General features: G+C 31.9%; 1 protein-coding gene across 3 annotated transcripts in view; it reads left to right on the forward strand.

Annotated features, from left to right (window-relative positions):
* The window catches only part of CDC42SE2 (CDC42 small effector 2), a 113,808-nt gene extending 91,178 nt beyond the window's left edge, over window positions 1-22,630 (forward strand). For all 3 annotated transcript variants that reach the window (XM_051995339.1, XM_051995349.1, XM_051995331.1), the window contains 3 exons: window positions 6,170-6,271; window positions 18,449-18,564; window positions 19,266-22,630. In XM_051995339.1, the coding sequence (XP_051851299.1) occupies window positions 6,170-6,271; window positions 18,449-18,547 (201 nt within the window). In that variant the 3' untranslated portion in view covers window positions 18,548-18,564; window positions 19,266-22,630. The remainder of the gene's footprint in view (window positions 1-6,169; window positions 6,272-18,448; window positions 18,565-19,265) is intronic.
* Window positions 22,631-24,388: the final 1,758 nt, after the last annotated feature.

A 24,388-nucleotide genomic window follows, 5' to 3' on the forward strand; every position in this document is an offset into this window, starting at 1 on the left:
TAAATGGAAGAATGGTTGAACAAGATACATAGTAGAATACTATTGTGCTATAAGAAATGATGACAAGGATAGCTTCATAGAAACGGGGAAAGGTTCATATGAACAGAATGAAGTAAATAACCAGGAAAACAATTTATTTCATGACAACAATGTTTTAAAGAAAAACAACTTTGAAAGAAATAAGAAATAAGAACAATAATCACAGTGACCAGGTCTGATTTCAGATGACTAGTGATGAAATATTCAATCCATTTTCTGATAGAAAAGTTAAGGACTCAGTGCAGAATGAGACTTTTTTTTTTTTTTTAAACATGGCCAACATAATTTATTTTGCTTGACTTTCTTTTTTTTTTTTCCATTTTTTATTTTATTTTATTTTATTTTATTTTATTTTATTTTATAATAACTTTATATTGACAGAATACCTGCCAGGATAATTTTTTTTACAACATTATCCCTTGCACTCTTTTCTGTTCTGATTTTTCCCCTCCCTCCCTCCACCCCCTCCCCTAGATGGCAAGCAGTCCTATATATGTTAGATATGTTTGCTTGACTTTCTATGTTTGTAATAGAAGTTTTATTTTTCTTTTGCTCTCAACTGGGGACTGATGAGATGGAGATAAGGGAGACGTTAAAAAAGATAAAACATAATTCTTTAAAATTAGAAAAGACCACTAAACTTGGAAATTAAAAAATCTTTTGTAACTTTGGAGAGAACAATTTCAGTTAAATGATAACTTTGAAAGCCTGATGATAGAGTTTAGAAGGCTAGAGAAAGGAAGAAATCAATTATCAACATTAATCTTCTCAATAAGGTTAGCCTCAAAAGAGAAAAGAAATTATATCAGATTCTCAAAATAAGTGAGTATACTTATCTTTCCTGAGCCCTTACAATAATCTTCATTTTCCTCTTATATTGTCTTTGTCAATCTGAAGTGGAATCTAAGGATTTTTTTGTTTGCATTTCCCTTATTATTAGTAATTTTGAAGCATTTTTTCCATATAGTTATTGATAACTTCAATTTCTTCCTTTTAAGTATTGCCTATTTATAATCTTTTACCACTTAAATGTTGGAGAATTCCATGTTATATATTTGAACCAATTCCTCATATATTGGATATGAAACCTTTATCAGAGAAACTTAGTGGAAAAAATTATAAAAAGCAATCCCTTCTAATTTTAACTGCACTGATTTTGTTTGTGTAAACATTTTAATTTTATTGGAATCATTCATTTTATTTTCTGTGATCTTTCCCATCCCTTATTTAGAAATTCTTCCATGGTCATATTTGTGAAATGTATTTCCTTTCTTGTTTCTCTAATTCATTTTTATAAGTTTTGGAGTTTTTCACCGTGAGAAAAAGATAGATACTAGTAAAGATTTGTTGATTGGTTGATTGATCTATTAAGATAAATATTACAAATGGAGTTTTATATTCTATAACAAAGCAGTAACCATCATGATTTATTATGAGTTGAGAAATAGAGAAGTAAAACAGATTAGTTACATAACATAGAGAAGAAAACCAACACAGTAATATGATGGTATAGAAAGCAATCAGGCAGAAACCAGGTATAGAATGATATCATATAATATATGAAGATAGCTATCTATACACTAATATCTATCTGTCTAATGTGAGGTACAAGTATGGATCTAGTTTCTACTAGTTTACCTAGCAGTTTTGTGTTGAATTAGTGAATTCTTTTCCTTGTAGCTAGGATCTTTGTGTTTATCAACCCTTAGGCTACTGTTGGGTTTTTTTTTTTTTTCTTTATGTTCTATCTTTAATCAGTTCCACTGATCAACATCTTTATTTTTTAACCAGTTACAAATGAGTTTCATGAGGCAGAGGAAAAAAGGAAAGCAGAGGATAAGATGGACAGATGCTATCATTAAAGCAACGAACATAAACTAGGACATAAACTTGGACAAATTTCAGGAGATAGTGAAAGATAGAAAGACTGATGTGCTGTTGCCCATGAGGTCACAAGGAATCAAACATGACTGAGTCACTGAGTAACAAAAAAAGCTTTGTAATAGAATTTGAGATCTGGTACTCTTAGATCACTTTGCTTTTCACTTTTTTTTTTTTTTTCTCACTGTTTCCCTTGATAGTCTTAGCTATTTCTCTGTAAAGTAATCCCTTGATCAATAGATTGATATGACATTCAATAAGTAAATTAATTTAGGTAGTATTGTCATTTTTATTATATTGGCACAGCCTCCCCATGACAATTTCATATTTTTCTGATAATTTAGATCTATTTTTAAATTACCTTTTTTTCAGTGAAGGAAAATTCATTTTTTTTCTATCCTATTTCCCCCAATTGGAAAAAAGAGAAAAATAGAACCCTTATAACAAATAGGCATAGTCAAACAAAAGTTATTCCAACATTGATAATGTCCAAATTATGACTCAATTTGCAACACCTCTCTGTCAAGGGTGTGGTTATCATGTTTCTTTCTTTTTTTTTTTTAAATAACTTTTTATTGATAGAACGCATGCCAGGGTAATTTTTTACAGCATTATCCCTTGCATTCACTTCTGTTCCGATTTTTCCCCTCCCTCCCTCCACCCTTTCCCCCAGATGGCAAGCAGTCCTTTACATGTTAAATAGGTTACAGTATATCCTAGATACAATATATGTTGCAGAACCGAACAGTTTTCTTGTTGCACAGGGAGAATTGAATTCAGAAGGTATAAATAACCCGGGAAGAAAAACAAAAATGCAAATAGTTCACATTCATTTCCCAGTGTTCTTTCTCTGGGTGTAGCTGCTTCTGTCCATCTTTGATCAATTAAGGCTCTCTTTATCGAAGAGATCCACTTCCATCAGAATACATCCTCAAACAGTATCGTTGTTGAGGTATATAATGATCTCCTGGTTCTGCTCATTTCACTCAGCATCAGTTCATGTAAGTCTTGCCAGTCCTCTCTGTATTCATCCTGCTGGTCATTCCTTACAGAACAATAATATTCCATAACGTTCATATACCACAATTTACTCAACTGTTCTCCAATTGATGGACATCCTTTCATTTTCCAGTTTCTAGCCACTACAAACAGGGCTGCCACAAACATTTTGGCACATACAGGTCCCTTTCCCTTCTTTAGTATCTCTTTGGCGTATAAGCCCAGTAGAAATACTGCTGGATCAAAGGGTATGCACAGTTTGATAACTTTTTGAGCATAGTTCCAAATTGCTCTCCAGAATGGCTGGATGTGTTCACAATTCCACCAACAATGTATCAGTGTCCCTGTTTTCCCACATCCCCTCCAACATTCCCCATTATCTTTCCCTGTCATTCTAGCCAATCTGACAGGTGTGTAGTGATATCTCAGAGTTGTCATCATATTTCAATATAGGTATAAAAATAAATGTTGAAAATATCTTTACATGTAATTGGAAAAATAAAATTGAGTTAAATGACAATATTGAGGGGAAAAAACTTGAGTCTCAAATTCTCTCTCTTCCTTCCCCTTCATTGAGAAGGCAAGCAATTTGACTTAGTGTGTATATGTATTATACAAAACACATTTCCACGTATATCACGTTGAGTGTGTGAGAAACAGGCAAAAAAAAAAAAGAACAAGAAAAATAAAATAAATTTAAAAAATCTTCTTCAATCTGCATTCAGGATCCACCAGTTCTTTCTCTGGTGTTGGATACCTTTAATCATAAATGCTTCAAAATTGTCTTGGATTGTTTTACTGCTGAAAATAGCTAAATTATTCACAGATCATCATACAATATTGTTATTACTGTGTACAGTATTGTGGGTTCTGCTATTTTACTTTACATCACTTCATGTAAGTCTTTCCAAGTTTTTTTTTTTTAAGCACATTCTGTTCATAATTTTTCATAACACAATAGTATTCCATCACAATCATATATAACAACTTTTTTCTGCCCTACCTCAGTTGATGGACACTCCCTCAAATTTTAATCCTTTACCTTAGTAAAAGAACTACTATAAATATTTTTGTATATATAGGTCCTTTTCTTCTTTGTTTTTTTTTTTTTAAATATCTTTGTGATACAGACCTAGTAATGATACTGTTTGATCAAAAGGTATGCAAGGTTTTCTAACCCTTAGATCATAATTCCAAATTGCTCTCTAGAATAGTTGAATCAGTATACAACTTTTTTAAAAAATTGAATTTCATTTTTTTATCATTATTAAAGCTTTTTATTTTCAAAACATATGCATAAATAATTTTCAGCATTCACTCTTGCAAAGTCTTGTGTTCCAAATTTTTTTCCCTTCCTTCCCTCACTCCCTCCCCTAGATGGCAAGTAATCCAATATATGTTAAACATATGCAATTCTTCTATACATATTTCCACAAACAAGTAAAGGATTAAGTTTGTTAATCTCCTGTTTATCTTTTAAATAGCTCTTTTTTCAATCTCTTTTTAAAAATAACATTATTTCCTTAGAGTCAGTAAAAGATATATTTGATAATTTAGCTTTTCTGCTTTTTGAGAAGTTTTTATGTCTTAATACAAGATCACTTTTTGTAAAGGTGTCATGCGCAATTGAGAATTGCATACATTCCTTTTTATTCCTTCATAATAATCATCAGAATTTTATCATATTTAACATTTCTAAACTTTTATTCAGTTCCTTAAATTTTTTCTTGCTTATTTTAAAAATTGGAATTTGCTTGACACTGAAAGAGGATCATTATGATCTCCTGTTTTTATTATTTTGCTCAGAATTTCTTTCTGAAAGACATTTTGATTCTTCTCTTACATATTTAGATCTTATATTATTGTATGTATATATGTTACATAGTGATAATAATTCATTATCCATGGTACATTTCATAATTTATAATTTATTCCTTAATGAAGTCTTTTTTTTTTTTTTGCTGTTGCCTTGTCAGAGAAACCTTTCTTAACTTCAGCTGAAATATAATATATTTTGTTCCAGCCCATCCTCTTATTTTAATTACATGCAAATATTTATGTATAATTAATTAAATTAGAGGTCTTAACACTTGTCAGTAGAATACAGGGAATGCAAAATGTTTGTTTTGTTTTTTAAAAAACTTAAACGTTTTAATTTCATTTGGAATGTTTTAGCTGAAATAAAAAGAAAATATATTTTATTCTTTAGATATTTTAGGGAAATGGGGGATAGTCCTCTGAACTACAAATTTATTTGAGTTCCTCATTTTATGAGGAAAAAACACAAGACTAAGAGATCTACAGAAGACTTGGGTTTTGCTTCTTAGCTAATACATTGTGAATGTATTATTAGATTCTGCAAACCACACTGCTATCCTCTTGCATTGTATGGATTTATCCCATTCACATTCAAAAGTATGATCATTAATTTTTTATTTCTCCCATCCTTTTCTTTTATACTTTTTTCTCTTACCTTTTGCCTCTTTTCCTTTTCCCAGTTCATCTTCTAACATTACAGTTTGTTTAGTTTATGACACATGCTTCCCTGAATCTTCTCCTGTTCTCCTCTGTCTTCTCCTCAGCCAGTCATTTAACCATTTATTAAGTGCCAGGCACTATAAGTAAGCACTTTTTTTTCAACTTTGATTTTTGTGGTTCCAAGTCTAGCCCTCTATGCACTTTACCTCTTCAAATGCTTAGCAATATTTCATAGCTATTGATATGAAATACGGTGTTAAAAAGAAATTTAAATCAAGGAATTCAGAGTGATGATGCATATATGATAGAGTGCAGAAAAGTATTATAATGATCAAATTATAATCAGTATATTTATGAATGGCTTTAGGAAATATTGACTTCTAAGATCAATAGTTCAAACAATAAAAATGAATAAAAACTTTGATTAGCACAGAAATTTTCAGAGTGAGATCCTACTTTAAACTTTTGATTTGTAAAGGAATAAATGATGTGCTGACTGATGAAAGTAATTTTTCTTGTATTTGCTTTGCTTTTCTCTTTTTTTCAGTGTGAAATTTAAATCCTTATAATGTAAATATTTGGACTGGAACTAAGTCCTTGAGAGAATAACATGTAGTTCTGACAGGTCTTCTAAAGTTCAGTATTTGATTAGCATTGTAAAATAATCATTTTAACAAATCAGTTATCCCATATGTAAAAATTAATATTAAAAGATCAATTTTTGATGCTTTTCACATATAGCTGATTTTGATTTTATTTTTTCTCATTTTAGAAAAGGAGACGGAGGATTGACCGAAGCATGATAGGCGAGCCAACAAACTTTGTTCACACAGCTCATGTAGGATCAGGTGACCTGTTCAGTGGAATGAATTCAGTAAGCATAGTTTTGGTATATAATGTAACATACATGCATATTGAGAGTTGAGAGCTAACTATAGAATCTTTGTGATGATTTAAATATTTTTATTAAATTGTTCCATTTGCAAATAGTATAAAAATATATATGATGTAGGCAAATATGTATCACATAACCATTCTAGCTCATAGTCCCTTTCATACCTTTTTCCAACTCTTCCCTCCTTCATTTTCTCATCCTCTTTGCTTCTGAACAGTTCTCTTTTTATGGTTTACTAGCAGTCTTTAAGACTCTTTTATGCAAACATTACTATAGAGTCTATTTCCTAAGTCTGATTCTGCCTCTACTTGATGTTATTGTTAAAGAAATTTTTGAGTGATTCATTTATCAACATAGAGCAAATTGTGTTGCCATAAAACAGATTAGAATTTTTACTTATCCTTTCATCCATAAGAGTAAATAACCTAGGGGTAAAAAAAAAAAAAAAAAAGGTCAACACTTGTCAATAGGATACAAGGAATACAAAATGTTGGTTTTTTTTTTTTTTTTTTAAACTTAAACATTTTGATTTTATCTGGAATGTTTTAGCTGAAATACAAAGAAAATATATTTTAATCTTTAGATGTTTTAGGGAAATGGGGGATAGTCCTCCAAACTACAAATTTATTTCAGTTCCTCATTTTATGGGTACAAAAAAAACACAAGGCTAAGAAATCTATAGAAGACCTGGGATTTACTTCTTAGCTAATTATGACCCAAGACAGTTAAATTTCTGGATTTCTTTACTTTCACTTATAAAAATAAGATGATTGAACTAGTTGGATTTCTTGAATTCCTTCTCAGTGCTGAATTTCCAACACTCCAACTTTTTTTTCCAAATGAATCAACTAATGCAGGATTTTTTTTTTTTTCCTGCTCTCAAATTGTGACTATCATTTGTCACTTTGGGAAGGAAAGAAAAAAGACCTAATTAGGGAATGCTGGCTTTTTCCTAAATTGACAGGTGGGAGTTTAGCTACTGCCTATCAGATTATAAAAGTTTGCCACTTCAGTTGACATAAGCAAAAGGACACTATTTGTAGTTTTCTAGAAAGAAAGCAGCTGTTTCACTTTTAATTTTGCATGAAAAGTACTTGGGTTTACCTAATTACTTTTAGGAATTAGCAGATGTCACATTACCATCAAAATATAGTGTTAGGGTTACCTTTGAACTCCTGCCTCTATATAGATTGGGGAGAACATCTATGTAAAACATCTACTTCTCTTTATAATGTAGTCATCTTTGCCAATTGTGAATAGTAAACAAATAGCTCTTAAGTCATTGCATGTTTGTTTTTTTCCCCTCAATTCTTTCCATAAGAAATGCTTCCTGCTCAGGAAGTTTTGAAGTATTCATCTAAATTGAACCCCACTTTTTGACTTTCACTCTGGTTTATTTGTTTGAGGTTTATGTGTGTGTATATCTCTCAGAGATGTATGCAAAAATTCCAGAAAATATTTCACTTCAATGGAGCTACTTATCATTGTAATTTAGTGTTTTATGTGGAACTGTGCTACATAATTTTTAAAACCCAACAGTTCCATTTCCATAAACATGCTTCCAAAAAAGGCTAAAAGTTACTGAGATATTTACATGTATGTTCAGTTATATACAGGTTTTTTGTAACTATACATATATAATGGAATTTGTTTTTCTGAAGGAAACTATGACTAATCCTAACCACTTTTCCCCCCACTAATTAACTAGAAATTTGCTTGGAAGAGGTAATCACATATTCAGCAGGTTGCCTAACTGCCTTAGAAAAGTAATCTTTTTTGGATTCAGCTTTAATAATTTAAAGAATTATATGTATTATACATATAATTTATGTATCTTATGCTTTATAAGTTCAGAAATCATACAGACCAACATTCTCATTTTGTAGATGAGAAAACTAAGACCCAGCAGTTTAAGTGCTCGATATTACACAGTTATTAAGGGTCAGAAACCAGATTTGAAGCTAATATCTCTAACTAAATTCCATTGCCACTGCATCAAAAATCTCAAACATATAATCAAAATATGGGATCCTCAAAGAACAATGGAGAGATACATAAATATAAGTACTTTGAAAAAAAAGTATAAAGGATATGCTTTTTTCTCAAAAGAAAATAATTTACCTTAATAATTATAGTTTTCTATCCTGAGAAAATAAGAAATCAGTCAACCTTAAGTAGCTTTTAGAAAGGAATATTTACTAAAGTCTTGGAGAAAGTGAATTAAATTTCAAGATAGCATATAAGGGATACCATACAGCTTCAGGTTATTTGAAATCCTCTTCTCTCATTCAAAAGGTATTCAAGTAATTTCCCTTAAGCATGGTAGGATTTCTTTCCTGGGCTTCTTCTGAAACCAAGTCTCTATATATCCAGTTTATCCCTAGTCAACCCAGATACTACTGCTTAGTGGATCTGAAAATGCTTCTAGCTAAGTGGGAAATCCAGCATCCTCTGAACTTTTTGAAGCTCACAAGATACCTTTGTATCCAAAAAGGAGAAGGTGGGGAAGGAGAATACCTAGGTTCAGTACAAAGCTGAAGCTTATCCTCCCCACCCACTCTCCAGGCAGTTCCTTCTTTTGAAATACTTGTTAATAATCCTCCTTGTTGAAATACTTTTCCTTCTATTATAGCTCCCTGTTACAAGCTAATGTTAACATTTTCATGCCGGGTTCAGAGGTTGTGATGAAATTCCTCTGACAGTCTTTCTGTCTGGAATCCTTTCATTGGACAAATGATATCTAACATCTCACATCTAATCTAATATAAGGCAGAAATTTTTAACCTGGGAAGTTATTTTGAAAATATTCTGATAATTGTATTCAATATAATTGGTATTTTTAAACCTTATATAATTTTTCTTAGGCATTTAAAAATATTATTTCAAATGTGATCCATAATCTTCAGTGAACTACCACAGGAGTTCATGACTCCAAAAAGGTTAAGAATCCCTAGTGTAAGATCTATGATTGAAAATAGTCGATTGATTGACATTAAGTAGGGTGCTATGTGATGACTTAATTACACAAATTCATCTTACCTTAATCACAGATATATATTTTGTTCACTTTTATCTCCATAAATATTCCTTACCCCCCCAGTAGCTTTTTTCAAATTTCTTTTGTGTTAAAAAGAATGTCCTCATTTTAATTTATATTCTAAAGTATTGATACTATCAGAGATCTTAATTAAATTTAAAGGACCCTTTATCCCACAGATTTCTTATCACTTAAAATGGCTTCCTGAAAGTATCCCCAAAAGGAAAAATTCCAGGAATGTCATAGTCAAAATGGAGAGCTCGTATGTTTAAAAAAATACGGCAGCTAGATGGTGCAGTGAATAGAGCATCAGCCCTGAAGTGTGGAGGACCCGAGTTCAAATCTGGCTTCAGATACTTAAGGCTTCCTAGCTGTGCGACCTTGGGTACGTCACTTAACCCCAATTGCCTCAGCCAAAAAAACAAACAAACAAACAAAAATACAGGAAACATCTGGACAAAACAAAGTTAAGTACCAAAAACCATAGTTAGGATCAACAAGACCTGTTAGTTTCTACTTTAAAAACAAAAAAAGGAATGAAACAATTAGAATAAAAATTAACATTTCTCATTCTCTTCCACAGGGAGACAAACATGGGAGGGACAGGAGTGGGGTGAGGGTAGAGAATAAGAGCAAAAGAGAACAAGCATAATACTTGGGAGGGAATAGTAACAAATTTCCTTTTTCTGAAAAATTAAAAGGGAGGAACTAAATTTAAAAGGGTGCCTTTTGCCTTTTAGATATTTAGGGATAGGTAGAACAAATTGTAGTAATGGAAAATTACTTTGCAGTAAGAAATTATGAAAAATAATTTTAGAGAATCCTCACTAATAATGAACTTATGAAGTAAAACCAAAACAATTTATGCAAGAATGGTAAATTTTTAAAGAAAATGATTACTTCAAGGGGCTTAGTAACCATGTTTCCAAGGGACCTGTGATGAAACATGAAACCTTTTGACAAAATTCTGAAGAATTTAAGGTTCAATAAGACACATATGCATACATTTTTGGACATGAATATTTTGCTTGGGAGAGGTATCAATAGTAACTTAAAAAAAAAAAAAAAACTTTTGACATTTTTCTAAAATGAACAGAAAAGAACAAAAGGTATCTCAGAAGGTAATACAGAAAAGTAAGACAATCCTGCAAGTAACAGGTTTGTTACTAAGTCATTCAGGCATGTCTGACTCTTCATGACCTTGTGAATCTCTGTCCATGGGATTTTCTTGGCAAAGATAGTAGAGTGGTTTGCCATTTCCTTCACTGATGGGTCACTGATCCATAGGCAGACAGAGGTCTTGTCCAAGGTCACAAAGCTAGGAAGTTTCTAAGTCTTCATTTGAACTTGACTTTGAGCCCTGCACTGTATCCACTGCGCCATCTAGCTGCGTAAAGTAACATATAGAATTTGTTTTATATATATATATTCTTTTAAAAAGCATGGTTTCATGTATTTTGTGTCCCTTTTGTATTCTGCTGTGGGTATGAAAATAATATTTTTTGATATTTAAGTTCAGAATTAAAATAAAACAGTAAAACAAGGTAATTATAGGTTATATAAAATATCTGGGAAACTAATTGCCAAGACATAGAAAAGAATTATATAAATAAAATTTTAAAGAAACAGAGGGACCTAAAGAACCAAAAATATCAATTATTCATGTTTGGAGCATGCCAAAAATATAAGATGAAAATATTACCTAAATTATGCTAGAAATGCAATGTCATTTCCCCTATCTGTCATTCAGAGAGCAAGGGGAAAAAAAAGAAAAAAGAAAAACAATAATTCATAAAGAAGAACACAGGTCTAGACTTTCAAGGGAAATAATGAAAAAAGTAAGAGAGAAAGGAGGCTTTGGGATCCAACTGTACATAAAAAATAGATTATTGATGAATCATAAAAAATATTTGGCATCAGTTTAAAAAACAGAAAAAACTATCACTAGAACAAATTAAATAGAGAAAACTCAGAAACAATTGAACATATCTAGCATAATGTTTGATAAATACAATGTCAACTATGGCCTTAGACAAAAGTAACAAAAAATTAAAACAAAAATTTTACAAAAACAACAAAAAAAAGTCATAATTATATCAGTAGATGCAGAAAGGGGTTTTGACAAAATACAACAATCCTTCCTATTATAAGAACACTTAAAGGTATAGATAAAAATGGATTTTTCCTTAAAATGATAAGAAATATCTACTTTAAACCATCAGTAAGCATTATTTGTAATGGGAGTAAATTAGAAGTCTTCCCAATAAGATCAGGAGTGAAACAAAAAAGACCATTAATCACCAACATTATACAGTATTATAAGAGAAATTTTAGGAAATAGCAATAAGCGAAGAAAAAAAGAAATTGAATAAATCAGAATGGGGAACAAGGAAATAAAACTTTCTTTTTGCAAACAATATAATGGTATACTTAAAAAATCCTGGAGATTCAACAAAAAATAAGTTCAAATAGTTAAATTTTTAGCAAAGTAAATTTTTGCAGAATGTAAAATAAACCCATATAAATATCAGCATTTTTATGCATTACCAACAAAGTCCTGCAAAAAGAGATAGTAACAAATAGCTTATTTAAAATAATTATAACAATATAATATACCTAAGAGCATTCCTGCCACACTTTTATGCTCTTAAAACATTTATTGGAATTTTGCAAACATAAGAGTAAAAATAAAACAAGTGCAAACTTATATGCAGCTAGATCTATACGATTCTTTTAATAGAGATGAGCCTATGCAAGAGGAATGGTTTTAAACCAGTCCTAACAACATTAAAATCACACATTAAAGGAAACTGAATTCATGATTTGCAATTTCATTGTTCAAGGCTAAGATACACATTCTATTATTAAAAGGAACAAAGAAGATTCTGTCTTTTCTGAAATAGTTTTCATTGTCAAATATTATTTCTTTAAAGTATTAAAATTTATGTGCATCGCTTTGAAAAAACAACCTCCTTACAATCTCATAATGAGCATTAAATTAGCAATCAGCTTCAATGTTCTTCTGCTTCTTGATTGCCTGTCTGGAAAGGGCAGGACTCTCTGGCCCCTTCTCAAGTCTGGCATTCATAGTACTCTAATCATTCTACTTTGAAAAAGAGAGTTCATGTTCTTTGAGGTGAGCCGGATGAATTGTTGGTAGTGCTGGGAATCAGCCACTTGAGGATTATGTACATGGTTTCTTTTATTGACCATGTCCATGTAGACATCAATCTGGACATGTGAAGGGAGATTTTGCAATGGACCATAAAGAAAGAATGAAAAAGAACATTCCCCTGGACAAAGATTGCATGTCACTGAAAGCAGCTTTGCTCCCTCTCCAGGCTGAACTATGATGGCCAGGATCTCATTATTGTGGTCAAAAAGCGTCTTCCCTGAGTAGGTCCACTGGGAGAGTAGATTGTTGAAGTACAATTTGCATTGTATGGTGAGATACCTTCTTAACTGCTGGTAGATTTTTTTATCTCTGTGTCATTATTTCATCCATAATTTAATAAATCTTTTCAAACTCTTCACTATATGAAGAACTATATAAACAAAATCACAAAATATTTTATACAGATAAAGTCAGATTTAAATAATTGGAGAAGTATTGTTTATTAGTAGGCTGAACCAATGTAATAAAAATGAAAATATTACCCAAAATTAATCTACTTATTCAATGCCATCCTAATTAAATTACTAAAATATTTTATTGAACCATAAATAATAATAAAATTCATTTGGAAGAACAAAAGTTCAAGAACATCAAAGATATTAATGAAAAAACATATATAAATGAAGGAAGCCTGACAGCGCCAGATCTGAAGCTATATTATAAAGTGTTAACTATCAAAACTACCTATTACTGACTAAGCAATAGAGTGGTGGATCAGTGAAATAGAATAGGTATACAATAGTAATAAATGATTATAATAATCTTGTATTTGACAGATGTAAAGATTTAAGCTTTGGGGATAATAACTTACTGGTAAAAATTGTTGGGAAATTTGAAAAGCAATGTGACAGAAACTAGATATAAACCATTATCTCACATTGTTTATCAAATTAAATCAAAATAGCTACATAACTTAGATATAAAAAGAGTTAACATGAGTAAATTAGAATATATGGAATTTTACCTATCAAATTTGTTGGATAGGAAAGGAATTTATAAATAAACAAGAAGAGCATTTGGGATATAAAATGGATAATTTTGATTGCATTAAATTAATAAGATATTGTAAAAATAAAAACAATGTAGGCAAGTTTAAAGAAAAAGTAGAAAACTGAGGAAAAAATTTTATAAACAGTTTCTCAGATAAAGATCTCATATGTGTCAAATATGTAGAGCACTTTGTCAAATTTATGATAAGTGGTCTTATACCATATATCAAAATAAATTCCAAATATATACAAGATATAGATATAAAAGATGGTATGTGGTTATGGAAATAGTCCTTAAACAAACGAGGAATTTTATAAAATGGGCAATTTTCAATAAATAAAACTGAAAAGTTTTTTTTTCACAAATAAAGTTAATGCAGTTAAAATTACAAAGGAAAATAATTAGCATTAAGGGAAAAATTAAACATTTCTTGACAATGAGTTTCTCTGATGAAGTTCTGATATCCAAGTTATGAAAGGAATTGATAGAAATATAAAAAATGAACCATTCTACAATAGATGAAATTTAATAATAGAAATAGAAATTTAGATGACTTTCAAAAGATGAAACTATCAACAACTACATTGAAATGCTCCAAATTGCTTAAAATAAGGCAAATATAAAATAACAAAACTGTGAGCTGCTATCTCAAACCCATAAAAGAAAAATGACACTTGTTAAAGAGGCTGTGTAAGTGCAAGTACACAAAGCCACTGCTTGTGGAGCTGTGAAAGGATTCAGATCTCAAAGCAATTTGGAGCTGTACCTTCCAGATCATTAAACTGTATATCCCTTCGTTCTATATATTAGATTTATCCTCCCAAAGAAATTAAAGAAAGAAATAAGTAACCCCATTGTATACTTTGTTATAACAAATACATTGAAGGTGTCCAAGATTTGAGAAATGTCTAAACAAATTATGGTATGTAAATTAATATTATTGCATTTTAATTAACAATGAAATTCAGAGAAACCTGAGAGGATTTATATTCAAATTGGTGCACAATAAAGTGAGCAGAAATAAGAGAAAAAAATTTAGATAATTATCTTTGTAAAGAAAGATAAGAGAAAAAATTTTCAGATAATTAAATTTTTTAAAGAAAGATATCTGTGAAAGACCTGAGATTTAGGAACAAAATGACCCATTTATAACTCTAATGATGAAATGTTTTTTACCTGTTGGCAAAAAAGTGATGCACTGAATGTCATATACATTTTTCAGATACTGACTGTATGACTTTGTTTTTCATAACTATATTTAAGAGCTTTTAACTTATATTTTTGGAGGCAAATATTTAAGAAAAGCTTGAGTTTAGGTGAGAAGAGTATAGCAAAACTAGGAAGAAAATAACATTGATGAATCATTGAAAACAAACTCATAAGAGAAATATTATAATATATCATTATTGTATTTATAATAGAAGTTCTGAAGGACACAGAGAAGCAGGGTAGTATTGAAACTATTATGTTAAATTTGAATGATACAAAATAAAAACAATAACCAAGATGTACATAATGGGAAAAAAATCCAAACTTTCACCTTTCTGTCTATATCTTTCTATCTAATGTATAAAACAGAAGCTTGAAGTTTAATATGCAGCCTTCTTTTTGTTGTTTCTTTAAATATTGAACTGTTTTCATGTTTCATGTTTATTGATATTTATCAAGTTCAGAATAAAATTTTTTACCCAAAAAAAGCCTCAACTGCCTTCTCACTCTTAAAGATCCCTCCATCGGTGAATCACCCCTCCCCTTCTCCTTCTCATTGGTGAATTCCTCTTGGAACTTTTTGTGGAAGGGACAAGAGCAGCCACCCTTCATTACTCTCCTGGCCCCACTTCTGATTCTCCAAATTTTACCACCATACCCCTACATGAGTACTCTTTCTTCACATCCCAGATTTTCAGTTTTCTTTCATGTATTGTATTTACCTATTAAAATGTAAGCTTCTTCTTGAAGGCAGGGAATATCTTTTTGTTTTATTTTTATTCTTATCACAGCACAATGCCAGTTATATAATGAATGTTTGTAGACTAACTTTAAAATACTGAAGAAATGGGAAAGAGGCAAGTTGTCAAAGACCTTTAGTGATATGCTATAGAATGTATGTTATAATTGGGATACGAATGCACTGTTGGTGGAGTTATGAATTGATTCAGCCATTTTGGGAAAATCATTTAGAACTGTATTCAAAGCACTAAACTGTATTCTCTTTGACCCAGTAGTACCATTGCCTGTAAGTTTGTGTCCCAAAGAGATCAAAGGAAAAGGACCTTTACGTACAAAAATATTTCTAGCAGCACTTAATGTGGTGGCAAAGAATGCCCATCCATTGGGAAATAGCTGACCAAGTTGTAGATTTTGACTGTAATGTCAATACTGTTGTGCTATAAGAAATGATGAACTTGGGGCAGTTAGATGGCACAGTGAATAGAGCATCAGCCCCAGAGTCAGGAAGGATCTGAGTTCAAATCCAGCCTCAGACATTAAGCACTAGCGTTGTATTCCTAGGCAAGTTCATTTAATCCTGATTGCCTCTGTAAAAAGAAAAAATAAAGAATGATGAACCTGATGATTTCAGAAGAATCAGGAAAGACTTGACATGAGAACTGATACTGATACAAATATACACTCTGATACAGAGTGAAGTGAGCAGAACCAAGAGAATGCTACACACAGTATCAGATATACAGCTATTATCAAACAATATATGCTTGATCGAAAGTGGACTCACAATAGAAAAATCCAGAGAAAGAACTGATGAAGTCTGAATGTAGATCAAAGCATCCTATTTTTCACTTTTTTGGGGGGGGGCTGCAAAGGCATAGTTATGGGAGATAAAATGGAAGATTCTTGTATTGTTGTAATGGGTATCATTTCTACCTTCCTCTTATAAATGTCTGCTTTGGCACAACTCATAAATGCAAAATTCACTGGAGATGTGGCTAAAAGATTGTAATTGGGGGTAGGCAGAAAAGAGAAATCTGCAGTAACACTGCTGCAATTGGCGGGTTATCTTATGAGAAGAAAGCTAAAATAGAAGGGAAAATAGGAAATGTATGTAACTGTATACTTGTAGTGAAAATTTTCAGAGCTAAGAAGAGAGAAGGAGGAAATGGAAAGAGAAGAGAAAGAGATGGTTACAAAGTGGAGGAAAAGGAATAAAAGAAGAAAAATAAAAAGGAGCAAAGAATTTGGACCCAACCCCATAACCACCACTCACCTTGATAATAAAGCAATTAGTCCCCTATATAAAACTCACTTCTTTTAAAGAAAAAAAATTAAAATAATAAAAATTTGTATAGTATCCTTTTACATGTCTTTTCTGACATATTAGGGAAATAGTTTTCTACATAAATGAATTTTTAAGATAACTAAAACTATAAGTCTTAATAACTTTTAAATTTATTTTAAAACAAAGGCTTCTGCAATGTATTACATGCTTTCTAATCTGCTTTAAAGGATTTATATAAAATATAATGTAAACTTTTTGATGGCTGAGTATATAATAAATATCAATTATTGTGCTGTGCTTTAATGTACTTAGGGTCCATTATGGCAGTTTGCCTCTAACTAAAGGGCCCCAAACTTTATAAATTTGTGGATTTTGTGAATTCTTATGCTCCTTTGATGTATACCTCTTCTCTCACTTTTATGTTGAATTTCTTATTTGCAGCTTTTTGTGGCTTCTGGCTTGGGAAAGCAAATCACGATACATTATATATGAATGAATAAAATAGATACTATTTAAGAGTCTGAAGCACTTTCATATAAGGAGAGTTACATGAGTTTTAGTGTACAGGATTGTTAATATCAAATCTGGTTGTATAAAGGGTGCTGGTCCAGGAGTTCTCTAGTTAACTGAGTTCAAAGACTGGGCCTTCCACCTACCTTTTTTATGACCTTAACTGTCCTATGTCATTTAATTTCCCCCCTTCAGTTTATCCATCAAGAAAATGGTGATATTGGATCACACAGTCTCTTTCGCCTTTAAATCATTGATTTCAGGATCCTAAGAGGCATGTTATTATATATAAAAACATTTGTTTAGGAAGAAAAGTCAAAAATTGAATTGAAATGTGAATTTAATTAAAGACAGATTACTAGACTTGGAATCAGGAAATTGTTGAGTCATTCAGTTATTCCCAGATCTCCATGATCCTATTTGGGGGTTTTTGGGGGAAAAGGGAAGTAGTTTGCCATATTCTTCCCATGCTCATTTTACAGATGAGGAAACAGAGGCAAACAGGGTAAAGTTGCTCAGAGTCACATATCTAGTAAATGTTGAAAGTCAGATTTGAACACAAAAAGATGAGTTTCCCTGATCCTAAACCCAGTGCTTTATCCACTTTGCCACCAAGCTGCCCCAGTGGTCAAGAAGGCATGCATTGGGACTGTAATCTGCAGTATCTCACTCAGTTTTCTTTCAGCCTCAGTATTCTCATTTGTAAAGCAGGGATGATTGTGGTACTTATCTCAGAGGGTTGTTATGCAAATCAAGTGAGGTCATTCATAAAAAGTGCTTTGAAAATTTTAAAATCTTATATAAATGTTTGTGTTTTTGTTATCACTTTCACCAAGAATCCCCATAGTGGGAGGGGAGCGGGGGGAGAGGGGGGTTATTATATTTTTGGGCATTAAAATCACATCATCTTAGTATTACAAGAAAATTTCAAAGACCTAGTCCAATACTATTAGTTTACAGGTGAAGAAACAGAGTCCTATAAAGGCTGAATGACTAGGATGTCAGGAAAAGTATAGAAATGTACTAATAAATAGTAGTCCTTTCTAGACTTGCCCATTGCAGAAATTTCCAAATACCAGAAAAACACTTAAAGAAATACCTTTCTGTAAACATAGCAAGCATAGTTGGAATGGGTATTCAAGATGAGAACTATAACAAGCCTTCCTAAATTTTGTTTGTCTTTTCAACTCACTCTTTTTGTTCTTTTAGGTTAGCTCCATACAGAATCAAATGCAATCCAAAGGAGGTTATGGAGGTGGAATGTCTTCAAATGTCCAAATGCAGCTTGTAGATACAAAGGCAGGATAACCTTGGGAGCACTTTCAGTAAGTATTTAAGGTCTTGCTGTGCCTCAAAATTAAGAAATGGGCAGCCTCTGTGACCACCAGAAAATACTGAAAGTACTGTTATACTTGCACTCTGAAGAACTAATTCAATTTGACAAATGTTGATTAGCCAATTAATAACTGAAGCTGTATTATTTTTAATACTTGAGTTTTTTTTTCTTAACAAAAGGGGTGTATGTATCTTCAATTATGTAAAAATTGATGTTGACTGACAAAAACATAGTGATTGAGGGTAGTTAACGATACCAATACTGCTATTTATGACATCTCTCTTTTACCATATGCTAAATTTGACAGTACTAACAGGGAAATCAAATTTAACTATAAGCTTTTTGTTCAATAACTTTTCTTAATTCCAACTACTCTGCTTCTACTGTTTCTCTTAGAAGTACCATTGAAATTCTTCAGATTCATACAAAGTATATTGTGTAGAGTGCAGTACTATCTGGGCAAAAGCTTAATTCTTAAAAATTAAAAAGGAAAATGCCTTGCAATTTTTAAAAAAATGATTCTTCTATAATCCTATATGATCTGTGAAAGACCCAAAGAAGTGAATTTTCCATTTTTAATTATGCCTTGTTTTAACTTTGAAATTGTAAGCTTCTTAAAATAAAAAAAAGTGTTCTCTTAAAAATAATAATATTGAAAATAACTTGGATTTTTTTCCTTTTCTTTTGCAGGTTCATGTGAATTTCCATAGTTCTTCTTTCTACTGTTTCGTTTTTGTTTATTTGGAATTTTTTGGTTTTGGAATTGTTTTGGTTTGGGACTTGGGGGGAGGGGGCCCTAGAGACTACTTTCATGCTTATTTTAAGAAAGAAATGTGATGGGACCTTGTTCAACCTCTTGTGATTATTTCAGTGAAAATTACTGTTATGCTCCAAAGAAGCTATTTGTAAAAGTGGATCTTGTCATGCCTTCCACTGGCATGTTGTTGGCTTCTACCAAAATAATCGATAAATAGTAGACTGGGTTGTGATTTTATATTTTAGATATTTTTTCAAGTTTGAATAAATAGGCAACTGATTTTAGCATGACATTTTCCTCTAATCACTACTATACAGCATAAGTTTGCCAATTTTTTTACTTAAAAAAAGAAGATTTTCTGTCCCCTCTACTCTTCTTGTTGTAATTTTAGGTCCCAAGCATGACATGCTATCATTTTTTATTTATATATTTGAGGAAAGTCTAGGACCCACAAGCACAATGATCATTTTCCCATTTGTTTAAAGCCTGGCAAAGTAAATGCCTGTGCTTTATAAAGTTGCCTCTTTGGTGCCAGAAATAAAATTGCTCATTTGCTGCAGCTTTTGTTGCTGCTAGTGGAGAAAATTTAAGTATGGCGCTATAGTCATATCAGTATCACCGAAAAGGATAATTTAGCTGCTTTAAAATGATGTCCCTTTTAGTTCTATTTGATCTTGAAATAAAACAAAAGCTTGCATTCATAAGACATTCTGTTGTAAATGTTTAGTATATTTATTTTAAGAGAACTGACCTCAAGATTGTAAACTAGTGTAGTAACATATGTAAATAACATATGATAGTACTTTCCTCCAGTCAGTTTTCAAATGGTGTTGTGCTAGCTGCACATTTCTTTTTACCTTCCCTTCCTTTTTTGCTTTTTATGTTGACTTTTAGACTGTCCATCAGCAGAATGTTGAACTGCCTATCTGTGTTATTAATAGCAGTTCAATGAACCTCTCAACATAGTTGGTAAGTTTTTTTTTTTTTCCTAAGTGTTTCCAGGCCATGTTAAGTTGCTAATAGCAACATATTGACCTGGCAGAACAGAAACTATGGAAAACAACTTACAGGGTGACTTTTTACTGTTGGTAAGAAGCCTTTTGCTCAGGTTCCAAAGCATATTCATCTTTCACAAATTGTAAAAAGTAAATTTGAATATTGCACTATCTTCAAATTCTAGAAATGGTTCTTCCTTCTTCCATTATCCCCATTCCATATTATCATAGTAATCTGAAAACAAAGTCATTAATTTCATTCTCTCTTGATTTTTTAAAATTATGCATACAATTCACCTCCATGTTTGTCTGATACATTATCTAGCAATAGGGCAAAATTGAGCTAAACTAGAGTGCCACCAATAAGTTGGAAATTAAATAAATGCATTGAAGTAAATTTTTATATTGTATTCATATTTCCATCTAAACCTCACTTCCTTCTGAAACAACTAATTAAAAAGTGGCTAGATATGTGATGGCACTAGGTAGTATCTTCTCCCTGGTAATTTACAAGTTAATTCACTGGAAATGAAGTAGCCATCTGATTACACTTACATAGTTACAGTATACCTGCAGAGTGATCAAATATAGTAGATTTAGGTAAGAGAACCAGATGGTTGATTCTTTGGATTCATGATTTCAAATGGTGTCCAAGATCCTTTCAATTAATATAATTTTCTCCTTGGAATTTGATGTAAAAAAAATCATTGTGAGTAATGCATTTTTTGGAAATGGAATCTTGCATTAATTTGATTTGATGATCCAACTGTGTATCTATGACTACCACACTGACCCCCGCATTTTTTCCATAGCACTATTTGATATATTCAGCTCTGCAGTGCATTATCATTTCACACTTTATCAGAATATGCGCACTTTAAGACTGATGCTTTTTGCAACAGGGAATAACTACATTCCAACTACTCTGCTTCTACTGTTTCTCTCAGAAGTACCATTGAAATTCTTCAGATTCATACAAAGTATATTGTGTAGAGTGCAGTACTGGCTGGGCAAAAGGCTTTGGACCATAGGAAGTGCTGTCACTTCTGCAAGATGAGCAGCACTATCAGCAGATCTTAATTGTCTATTGCTTCTGAGGGTTGAATTAGAACAGCAGGAGGAGCCAGGTCTCTATAGTCATTGTCTCTTCAAAATCATAGGTTTTCTTCCCTTGATTGATGTTAAGATAGGTATTTGGGTCAGTCATCCCTCCCATTCCTGTCGTAGTTCAGTCACATCTGACTCATCATGACTCCAAATAAGGTTTTCTTGGCAAAGATACTGGAGTGGTTTGCCATTTCCTTCTCCAACTCATTTTATAGATGAAGAACCTGAAGCAAACAGGGTTAAGTGACTTGCCCAGGGTCACACATCTAATAAGTGTCTGAGGCCGAATTTGAACTCCAACCCTCTCACTCTCTCCACTATGCCACCTGGCTGCTCATAGAGCCAAAGGAATAAATGTTCCAGAAGACATAATGTGAGCTTCCATTTATAAGCAAGAACTGAATTTCTCATTCCTTAGCTTTCTAAACTGCTGTATGGCCTCTCCAATGATACTATTAAAATAACTATTTATGGTTGTCCCAGGGAGACTTATAATTAAATCATGTGATCAGAAAACTCACTAAAAATATTGAACCATACTTTCTAGAGTTTTTCAATACATAAAAAGAAAAATTGAGACTGGCTTTAATGATTGATTAAAAGTTTCAATGCATTTTTAAAGTTGATTAAATTATATCTATGGCCAAACATTTCAATTGTAGTAAAGCATCTCCTTTTGAAATATAAGCTAATCAAAAACTAGAGTCCATTTACATCAAATTTAGTTTTTAGTCAACTTTAATAAAATGCATAATTTTAAAATTTGGAACTAACAGTTAAAGATTAACTCACATAGTATTACAAGAATAATTCAGGTTAAAATGTTGCCAATATGTGAAAAGCAGAATTATTATGGTTCAGTGATTGAGAGTGTATTAGGAGGAGGGGAGTTCAGAAAGGGAAGATAGTATTTCCAACACAATTTTTGCCATTGGGTCTTTCAAAAACAAGTTTTGTGATTATAATTTTTTTTCCTTTTGCCACCAATTATCAACTATAGTAGATGCAAAACTTACTCTCATCAGATGTCCTCTGATTTAGTGTCCAGAAAAAAAAATTGGGATATTTTTATAACATACTTTATGGCATACTTTTTTTTGTAAACTATGTTCATTTTTGAATAATGTCATTCTCGTGTTGGCTTGTAGATATTAAAATGAAAGTAATGACGATTCAATAAATGTTTTCTTTTGGTTTCTGGTTTACCTTTTTCATTCTTTTCATGCACCTGTGTTCACATATATAGCTTTTTAAAAAAATGGGTTTCTTATCCTTTCATTTTATAGCCACTGCCATTGAAAACTTGCTTAACCAATTTTTAAATAATATATCCTTTTTTCTGTGTTTCCCCCCAAAAAAGAAACCAAAACTTGATGGTAAATTCTCATTAGAAATGGATTATTTATTTTATAATTAAGAAGTAATATGCCATGATGGATTTGATTTTAAAAATGTGAAAACCTAGATACAAGTTCTATTCCTAACCCATATTTGCTATGAGAACGCTGAGTAAGTCACAACTTCTCAGCACTTAAGACAATTCTTATACCCTTAAGTCAACAGAGATGGTGCTGATCTACATTGATAGATGGAGTCTCCTCCTCCTAGAATTTGCTATACCAATGAAATCATAAATCTAGCACCTATCTCTAGCACTTGGCTTAAGTAAATGCTTACTCATACTTCATATTTCTATCTGGGTAGCAGAAAAGAGTATAGTGACTTGACAGGTCTTGGGATGGCTACACAATCTGAGGGACCCAGACTCCATATGAGTGCCCTTGGATTACTAAGACACCATCTCAGTATAGTCAGAAGTACTATGAAGCTGTGTAAGGGAAGCATAGCTTGATCCTTGGTCCCTGGGCCAATAAACTTCTCAGAATAGTTTTGTTGTCTTTCAAAGAAAAGCTAGTCCAATCCATGTTGCAAAGACTTAGGGAGTGAGAGATGGACCCTGGTAGATAATGGTCCAGTCATATGTGGTGAGATAAATTATGAAAAATATCTCAGGGTTTTAGTGCACTACACTTGACTGAATCAATTGTGTGCTGTGGCAGCCAAGAAATACTAATGTGATTTTGGGCTGCATTGGACAGCATGTTCATGTTCTAGGAATACGAAGGTGATGTTGCCACTGAACTCTGCTTTGCCTCATTTGATTATATTTATCATCAAACCTCATTGTTTTATCTCTGGGCACTAAGGGATAGGAAGCATGTTGACAAAGTGGAAAATGTTCAAGGATGGAAATTGCCCTTCCAAGGATGGAAGGGATTAACTACATTGAGTTATATAATTCAAAGACTGGTTAAAGGAACTAGATATCTTCAGCCCAGAGGAGAAAAGAACTCAGATGGATTGTGATAGCTATCTCATATTTTTGAAAGAGTATCATATGGAAAAGAAATTAGATTTGTTCTCTTTGCCTCTAGAGGGCTCCAGGAACAATTGGTGGTAATTGCAAAGAGATAATTTTAGACATAATTTCAGGAAAACTTCCAAACAATTAGAATTGTCCAAAAGTGAATTGATCTGCCTGGAGAGAGACTGTAAATGGGTTTCCTCCCTTTGGATGTATTCAAGCAGAGGCTGGGCAGTCACTTGATAGATGTTATAACAAAATTGGTTTTGTGTATAGTTTGAACTTAAGGTTTCTTCCGACTGCACTAACAAATTCGAACCTCCATAAGATGGGATGTTTTGATAACAGGGAATGAAAACTTTCATGGGATTAATAAGCAAATAAATTATGGTATAGGCTAACTGTGATACATAGAAAAGGTTTAGAAAATAGAAGTATTAGGTTTCTTCAAATTTTTATATCAATAAAAATTTAAGGCAGTATCTGAACTGGGATGTCTCAGACCTTATTCAAAGACAATTCATAACTCAGTTCTGCTGATCCTAGGTATAACAATAATCATGTGTATACAAATGTATATAATTATTGA

Source organism: Antechinus flavipes, chromosome 1 (assembly GCF_016432865.1).
Source record: "Antechinus flavipes isolate AdamAnt ecotype Samford, QLD, Australia chromosome 1, AdamAnt_v2, whole genome shotgun sequence".
Classification (NCBI taxonomy): domain Eukaryota; kingdom Metazoa; phylum Chordata; class Mammalia; order Dasyuromorphia; family Dasyuridae; genus Antechinus; species Antechinus flavipes.